The sequence below is a fragment of the Stigmatopora nigra genome, chromosome 3 (genome assembly GCF_051989575.1).
Source record: "Stigmatopora nigra isolate UIUO_SnigA chromosome 3, RoL_Snig_1.1, whole genome shotgun sequence".
In the NCBI taxonomy this organism is placed as follows: Eukaryota; Metazoa; Chordata; class Actinopteri; order Syngnathiformes; family Syngnathidae; genus Stigmatopora; species Stigmatopora nigra.
Genome location: NC_135510.1, coordinates 331,462 through 340,468, shown reverse-complemented (window position 1 = coordinate 340,468; position 9,007 = coordinate 331,462). Strand labels below are relative to the sequence as shown.

General features: G+C 38.7%; 1 protein-coding gene across 1 annotated transcript; it reads left to right on the top strand.

Annotated features, from left to right (window-relative positions):
• Window positions 1-876: 876 nt before the first annotated feature.
• Window positions 877-8,534, top strand: LOC144194396 (TIMELESS-interacting protein-like). Its single transcript, XM_077713458.1, has 8 exons — window positions 877-928; window positions 2,678-2,783; window positions 2,865-2,958; window positions 5,947-6,022; window positions 6,615-6,737; window positions 6,812-6,866; window positions 6,947-7,141; window positions 7,859-8,534. The coding sequence occupies exons 2-8, from the start codon at window positions 2,690-2,692 to the stop codon at window positions 8,089-8,091; spliced, it is 870 nt and encodes a 289-aa protein (XP_077569584.1). The 5' UTR covers window positions 877-928; window positions 2,678-2,689; the 3' UTR covers window positions 8,092-8,534.
• Window positions 8,535-9,007: the final 473 nt, after the last annotated feature.

Below are 9,007 nucleotides of genomic sequence, written 5' to 3'. Positions count from 1 at the left end.
TCAACAAGACCGTTTTGGCTAAAATCCAGATATTCTCGTCGGCTGGTAGCCAACGACGCTACTTTCATCGATCGTTACTATTGTCACGGTATATCAGCAAAAATTATCCTCAATTGTATGTATTTTTATAGCGGTGTGTACGGCAATATCGATAAAGGATGACATGCGCATGCGTAGATATACATAGAGTAAATATCGTGGAAGCAAGCATGGAGGAGCCACCGAGTAAGAAACGAGTTACCGGGTAAGTAAACAGTGCGTAAACATGCGTCGTACGGTGTTTGTGCGTTTTTTGGGGGGGTTGTATGGGGAATCATAATCATTTATAAGGGCAGTTATCGGCAGAGGTTGACAGGTATGCCACTAGGAAAATGGCGGAAAACAGAAGAAGAAGGTCAAAGTGCGAGTCCATTCAGCCTACCATGCTTGTTTTTGAAATGTGGGAGGAAACCGGAGTACCCGGAGGAAACTCACGCAGGCCTGGGAAGAACATGCAAACTCTACATAGGTGGACCGAACTCGAGTTGAACTTAGGACCCCACAGCGCTAACCACAATCAGCTTGGCTGGCCGTGGCGCTCATGTGAAAATAAAACTTGCTCAGGGAATTGGACGGCAGAGAGCACCAGGAAAGTTATTTTTGAATTTTGTACTTTATTTATTTATTTATTTATTTATTTATTTATTTATTTATTTAGTTTTAAATTATAGAAATGCAATCCCCGGGTGACATTACGTCGTGACGCTTATTTGAGAATAAAACGAGCTATATAGCAAACGGCTCTGTTGCAAAATGGCCGACAAATGACAACGTCTGTCTTTGTTGACTCACAGAAGATCAGTTATCTTGGTACATATATAAATATATATGAAATTGATGTTCAGTTCTTCAGCTTACTTTCCTGCTTATCTTGACTCTTTCTATATTGGTAAGATGCATATCTTCTTTTCCATAAATTTGTGTTGACTTGGAAATACTCATGGGTTTAATGCATTAGGTTACAATCGAAGCATGTTGATTAAGCTACTTTTTTTGTAAAGAAACAAATGTTTAACCTTAACATAATGTTACCGGATTAATTTAGCGCTTTGACACTAATTCTAGCGTTGGATTGTTGTTATTACTAAGTACAACAACTGAGTGGTGAAACGATTTATATTTTGTCTTTACACGAAGTGTTATTCAAAGTTTATATCGTCCTCCTTTGGTTCCCGCCATGCTTGCCGGAAGTATAGGCTTTTCTTTCATAATGTTCAATTGTATTTAACTTGTTTGGATATATTCTAATCACAATTTTATGCATTTTATTACACTAAATTATGTTTCCAGAATGCTGCAATATCTTTTATTTATTCATTCATTAATTTTCTGAAACGCTTTTCCCTCGTTACGGTTGCGAGGGCTGCTGGGGTCTTATCCCAGCTGACTCCGGGCCACAGGTAGGGGGACACCCTGAATTGGTGGCCAGCCGATCGCAGGGCACAATGAGTCGGACAACCATGCACGCTCACCCATACCTAGGGGCAATTTAAAGTGTCCAATCAGCTTACATTGATGTTTTTGGATGGGAGAAAACCCACGCAGGGCCGTGGAGAACATGCAAACTCCACACAGGTGGGTCGACCTGGATTTAAACCCAGGATCCCAGAGCTGTGAGGCCGACGTGCTAACCACTCATCCACCAGGTTGCCTCATTTTATTTATTATATTATTTATTTCTACACCAATTTGTAATTGAACACACTTAACAATTGTGCATTGAATGTACACGTTAAATATATAAAAATAAAGACACAGAGGAACCTGACATCTTGGCAAAAGAAACTAGTCCCAGTCAAAATTGTATTCATTTTTCATTGTTGCACAAGAAATATGCTACTTTTCACATTTCAAGTCAGAAGACGAGATTGAAATGCCAAGGTAGTGGTGTGGACAGAGCTGTCAGAAGTCAAAACAAGTCTGAAAGTCTTCCGGATCTTACGAAGGGAGCGTCGTGTACCACACTTTCAGAAGTCGATGTTTTTGGATCTTTTTCAAAACGATTTTGAGAAGTCCAACTGGAGAGAAGACCAACCTTCCCGTTGTTTATCACAGTTGCAAGCAGATGTACTAAAAAATATTTTTTAATGTTAATAAGCTGAGTAAATCAAAGCCTTCTTCATTGCGATCAAATGATAACAGTGTGAGACTAATAAGCTTCATTGCGAGCAAATATATAACAATATAAGACTAATAACCCTAATATATATTCGTTCGGACAACAGAGCAGTCTCTATGACAATGACCAAACTTTGGGCAATGTCTGATTAATCAGTGTCAAGTCTCTATGACAATGACCAAACCTTGGGCAAAGTCTGATTAATATGATACAATATGAACCATCAATTGCAAAGCGATTTTGTCCTCTTATCTTACAATCATATCTTACACTTATAAGAAGAATAAGTTTCCGTTCCATATGTTGTGAATAAATCTTTTAGCATGGCGACGTGTTTAGCATTTATCAGTTACCAGTACCAGTGCAATCCTTAGTGTGATTTGAGAAAAACTGAAAAAAGTATTTATACCAATTTTTAGTCAGAAATTATGGGTGGTATACACGGGTGCATATTATACTCGAATAAATACGGGAAATCTATTTATGTGGGTGGAATTTTAACAGTGGTATTTTATTCAGGGTGTCAACAACATGTTTAACACTCATCAAAATGGCCGCTCTGAGGTCTTTTCTCCCCTGCCTCCACCACTTTCTCCGGGCAAGAGAGGGGACGAATTTGGGAATGGTGAGAAGTAGCATACAGTTGCAGTTTCAAATCCAAAAGATGGCACACCGTAATGCTCATGTTATTTTGTTCTTTCAACAGATGAGGGCCATGGTGAGGAGTCCAAGCTAGCTGAGGTTCCTCCTGCCAAAAGAAGAGTAGTTAGGAGGCCACAGCCAAAGCTCGACTCACAAAGGTTATATAAATCCTTGTTAATAATGTGGTGGTAATATGTCTTAAATGTGAGTAAAGCTTATATTTCTAGATAAGTCAGCATACTTTAACATTACCTCAACAACAGTAAAGTCTGATAAAAATGAAATAGTATCAAAGTCCAATTTGTTCTAATATTCATTGGAATATCTTGACGAAAGAAGATTTGAACTTGTAGTTTAACTTTCTTCTCAATTTTTATCTGGGATATATTCAGTTTATTTCTTATTGATTTGAACGGAAATGCCATTAAATATCTGTGTTTTAAGTCGTTCATTTACATTTTAAAAAGACACTTTTGGGACAGTGTTTTCTAATTAAAATACAACAAATTGTTTAACTTTTAAATGCAATGGCCTATTTTGGCAGTTTTTAAAAATCATTCATTTTTATGAACAGATAAATATGATTTTGCTGTAACACACCACATGTCCATGTTAGTCTTTAAAAAAGGACAAAAATCACCAAATTTGTATTAAAAAATTGTTTATTATAATAAAATTGACAAAGAAGCTTAGCTAACTTTTGGTAACTTGAAAAAGTGAACAGCGTGCACATGAAAATAAAAATTTAAACAAAGTAATGCCACATATATAGTACAAATATTAACTTTTTTTTAATTAAAATATTTTAAGAGACGGATATTGGTTGACGAGAAAATTAGGAACTCCAAGGTAACATGAGAAAGAAAGCAGGGGATACACCAGGGGCGGAAAAACGACAGGTAAATACAATGAGCAACCACTCGGCAGGACAGACGGGGGGAAAAAAGCACAACAAAACCAACCAACCTATCAGTACCCCACCCCAAAGGAACAAATCCCAGACATCCCAAAACCGAATGTCAATGACTATAAACTCCACCAGGCATATTTTCTACAAACTTTCCATTGACAATTGTCATAAAATAAACATTTGAAGAAAGTTTAAATTCCGTACTTTGGATACAGCTTCACAGTACAGAGTTACCTCGAGGTATGTCGATTTACTCATAACTCAAACGAACGTTTCCCATAGACATGAACTAAAAACAAATTAATTTGTTACAACCCTATGAAAAAACACCCATAGCACGATATTTGATTGGAAAAACATTTTTCTTTGTTCTTATTCACCATCTAATAACAAAGTAACAAATAAGTAGTGGTTTGATAGTACTAAAATGTGTTTAATGGTGCTAAAATTACACTGATTTTGAGGAAGGGAGGGAGGGAAGGACGGAGAAAGGGGGGACTTTTTGCATGGAAACGCGCTCGTACCATAACAAACACATTTACAGTTGTGGTCAAAAGTTTACATACACTTGTGAAAAACAATGTCATGGCTCTCTTGAGTTTCCAGTTATTTCTACAACTTTGATTTTTCTCTGATAGAGTGATTGGAACGAATACTTCTTTGTCACAAAAACATTCACAAAGTTTGGTTCTTTTGTGACTTTATTATGGGTTAACAGAAAAAGTTATCAAATCTGCTAGGTCAAAAATATACATACAGCCAATCAAATTAGAAATTTTGGTGACTTAAAGTTGTGTCAGTGAAATGAGCTTCATAGCATCTTAACTTGTTTGTGATTGAGTTACTAGAGCTGGTGACTTCTGAGTCCATTTAAATAGAGCTCACTGGATGCAAATGCTACAATGGGAAAGTCAGAGGAGCTCAGCGTGGATCTGAAAGAGCGAATCCTTGTCTTGAACGAGTCAGGAAAGTCACTTGAAGCCATTTCAAAGGAGCTGCAGGTCCCAAGACCAACTGTGCAAACAATTGTTTGTAAGTATAAAGTGCACGGCACTATTTTGTCACTGCCGCGATCAGGAAGAAAATGCAAGCTATCACCTGCTGCTGAGAGAAAATTGGTCAAGAGGGTGAAGAATCAACCCAGAATCGCCAAAAAGCAGATCTGCCAATTATTAGAAGCAGCTGGAATACGAGTGTCAGTGTCCACAGTCAAGCGTGTTTTGCATCTCCATGGACTGAGAGGGTCCCGTGCAAGAAGGAAGCCCTTGCTCCAAAAGCGGGACCTTAAGGTTCGACTGAAGTTTGCTGCTAATCACATGGACAAAGATAAGACCTTCTGGAGGAAAGTTCTGTGATCAGACGAAACAAAAATCAAGCTTTTTGGCCACAATGCCCAGCAATATGTTTGGTGGAGAAAATATGAGCATTCATCCCCATCCATACCCTGCCAACCATCAAGAACGGTGGTGGTAGTATTATGCTGTGGGGATGTTTTGCTAACAATGGAATTGGTGCTTTACAGAGAGTAAATGGGATAAAGGAGGAGGAGTACCTTAAAATTCTTCAAGATAACCTGAAGTCATCAGCCCAAAGATTGGGTCTTGGGTGCAATTGGGTGTTCCAACAGGCCAATGACCCCAAACAGACAGCAATAAATGTCCTTCCCAAAGTCCTGTCTTGAACCCCATTGAGAACTTGTGGACCATACTGAAGAAACAAGTCCATGTCAGAAAGCCATCAAATTTAACCGAACTGCACCAATTCTATCAAGAGAAGTGGTCAAAGATTCAACCGGAAGTTAGTGGATAGCTACCAAAAGCGCCTAATTGGAGTGAAAATGGCCAAGGGACATGTTACCAAATATTAGCACTGCTGTATGTAAATTTTTGACCCAGCAGATTTGATCACTTTTTTTCTGTTCGCCCATAATAAAGTCATAACAGAACCAAACTTCAAGAATGTTTCTTTTGACAAAGAAGTATCTGTTTTCTGACCAATCAGCCTACCATGCATGTTTTTGGAATGTGGGAGGAAACTGGAGTTCCTGGAGAAAACCCACACAGGCCCGTGGAAAACATGCAAACTCCACATAGGTGGACCGACGTGGATTTGAACCCAGGACAACAGACCTCTGAGGCCGACGCGCTAACCACCCAAGCCGCTGGGCTGCTGTTACATGTACTATACAAATATCACTGGACATTCTAAGAGACAAGCCGTTATGTTTTGCCCTCAGGTTGACGTCTGAAAAAGGACTTCCAGCTCTTCGAACACTGTTTGACAACGTCTCTTTTAAAGGCAAGGGACATGAGGTAAGAACAAAAACTTGAGCTTCATGTGTTTAAACCCTAGTACACAAATACAATTATCAAGAAATGTAATTCTTAAATATTACAGTTATAAATGTGTAATAACATGTTTAGGGCCATACCTTTTGAAGTATCCCACGATGGAATGGTTGGTCAGAAGCGTTGCCTCCTCTCCCGGCACTTTTGTCCAGCTCCGAAACTCTGGTGGCACCGAGGTGTTGCTCCTTCTTCTTCGTATCGTAACAGCTAGTCCCATGTGTGTGACAGCGTAGGCATGGCTGGCTGGTTCCAAAAAAGAAGTAGCTAAAAGAAGCCAGGCTAACAGAACAATAAAATTGTAAAAACAACAGAAATATTAAAATGTAATTTAAAAAAAGATAGAAGGGCTGTAAAACATGAAAACATGGAGAGCTACTGCCACTGGCTCCCGCTTGAACGGCGCCATCTTGGAAGGATATAGAAGATAACATACACATACATAGTGATAGATCGAGATCTATATCGATATCTAGATCGAGATCTAGATATAGATATAATATGTAGATTTATCTATAAATATAAATACATATATATCCTATTTTCACAAAAAAAACAGGCAGAGGACGTGCGTCTACTCATGCAGAAGATGGAGAACTGGGCACACAGGTTGTATCCCAAACTTCAGTTGGAAGATTTCATCGACAAAGTGGAGAAGCTGGGTGCCAAGAAGGAGGTGCAGGTAAGGATACAGATAAACATTCAACCCTTCACATGCTGTATTTGGAGTCGTTTGATTCATTTGTCCTTTGGCAGACATGTCTCAAACGGATACGCCTGGACATGCCGTTGACACACGAAGACTTTGCCCGTATGCCTTTACATTTGCAAGAAATATATTTTCATTTTAACTCATCCTTTGGAAACAAATGATTTGTCCTTTCCTGCCAGAGGGTCCGGCCAAAGATGACATCTTGGTAGATTCCGATCCATTTACCAGTCAAAGTTTCCACAGTGACCTGCCCGACCCTGTCCACTCCACCCCAGCCGCCCCCACTCTCACAGGCGATCAGCGTCAACGAATGGAGCTGAACAGGCAGCGGGCTTTGGATAGGAGAACAGCCCGCCTGCAGCAACAGCTAACCAGTAAGTGGTTCTTCATATCAAATTTGTCGTATTATAAAACAAATGCCCATATTGTCTGGAATATAAGTCATACATTTCTTCATAGTTTGGCTTTTTTCTCTCAGACCACAGACGACCTATCATGTTTTGTTTTAGGCTATACAGCAATTCCTCGAATATCGCGGCTTCACTACATCGCAGATTTTTATTTTCTGGGGGAATATATATATATATATATATATATTTTTTGTAAATTCATAAAAATGTGAAAATCCACGCTGAAACTTGCAAGAAGAAGCCACTGCCCTGTCTTCCGCTTGCTACTAGGACTCAGCACTGAAGTACAATTCTTTTCTTTAAAAATTTAAATAGGGGTCACCCTACTTTGCGGTTTTTCGTTTATCACGGCCATGTCGTTGTTATCTGTTACCTGTTGTTATCTGCAAAACTGTTAAAAGATTCCTATTTCTCCTACAGTTCTCCATTTTATTATAATAACTTTAAGGAATGTTTGTTCTTGGTTTCTAATCAAATTAAAAATTCCCCTGCAAAAAATGCGACTTAAACTCCACTTTATCTTAAATGTTGTTTTTTCCTTTTCATTGTGTATTTTTGGGTTGCTATAAGAATAGATTTGGAGTCATCCTGCTCCCATTGTACTTTTGCTAACTGTAGGTGGTTCTGGTGCATTAGGAAAACTCAATTGTGAATGACATCCAATATATTGTGATCCCTCAGATTCACAGACAGCAGACTCCTCATTGCAAAAGGACAAATCCCCCATCAACATCTTGGAGGATGCTGTCATTCATTCCAAAAGACAGGGGGAGGACGAGGTGCCAGCCAACCATGTTTCATCCCTGCCTTCAGGCAATGCCTCCGAGTCCTGTACAGTTTTGGGCGAGGAAGCTGACACAGTCTCAATAGCCCCAATGACCAGCAGCAACAATCAGGATGCTAATCACTGCTGAGAAAACTTAACATCATTGCAGACTTTCGTTTCTTCTAATTTTTGCATTCAAATTCCAGTATCTTTTTCACTTGATTTTGGTACATGTAACAGTTTGGATCTTGAGTGATAAATGCTCACATTTGGCAGTGCCTGTCCTTAAGTGCTTTTTAAAAAAATTGCCACAGATCAAAGTCTGTTTTCCATGTCTCCCTCCGTCAACACACCTGAATCAAATGATCAATTCATCAGCAAGCTATCCAGAAGCTTGATAAGGATCCCAGTTTGGGTGTGTAGGGGGAAGGAGACATGGAAATAAGACTGGATAGGGGCCGTCGAGGACTGGCAGCCATTATTGGGTTTGTCAAAAGCTTTTAGTGTTCGTTTACTGTATCACACTTGTGTGAATATGTACAGACTATGCAGGCATTTAAATATGTCAAATAAATGTTGATGTTAAATCTATCATTCTAAAAGCAAATACCACTTATTGTTAGTGTAAAAAATCCAGAGAAAAGGAGTACTGATATGTTTCAACCATTTGTTAAAGTGACTTTTGCTCGCTGATTTGAAGTAATTGGGAAGCTTTATTTTGTCACTTTTTAGGAAATTAATTGGTTGCAGAACTTGTTTTATAACTTGGATTTTACGTCTGTGGCTTAGTATTTTATATGTAACTTCTGAATTTCATTTCACCGTCCTCAAAAAAAATTACCTTCTAAACCCTTTAAAATTGTATTAAAGATGTGAGAAACGGAAAAAGGACAAGAAAATGAATTATTAATGTATTAAAAATAATTACAAAATGCCTTTTCTAGGAAGCTAATGTTAGTCAATATAAACAGCACGACCATGTGCACATCTAAACAATCTCAAATTATGAATTCCTAAACTATTAGCATGGGTGCGACGTTGCTCGGACGTTTGGTCGCCGGTCA

Coding starts and splice junctions, on each gene's coding strand:
- LOC144194396 (XM_077713458.1), top strand. CDS start 2,690: ATGTTTAACACTCATCAAAATGGCCGCTCTGAGGTCTTTTCTCCCCTG. Junction 6,738..6,811: donor GTGCCAAGAAGGAGGTGCAG/GTAAGGATACAG, acceptor GTCCTTTGGCAG/ACATGTCTCAAACGGATACG. Junction 7,142..7,858: donor CCTGCAGCAACAGCTAACCA/GTAAGTGGTTCT, acceptor GTGATCCCTCAG/ATTCACAGACAGCAGACTCC.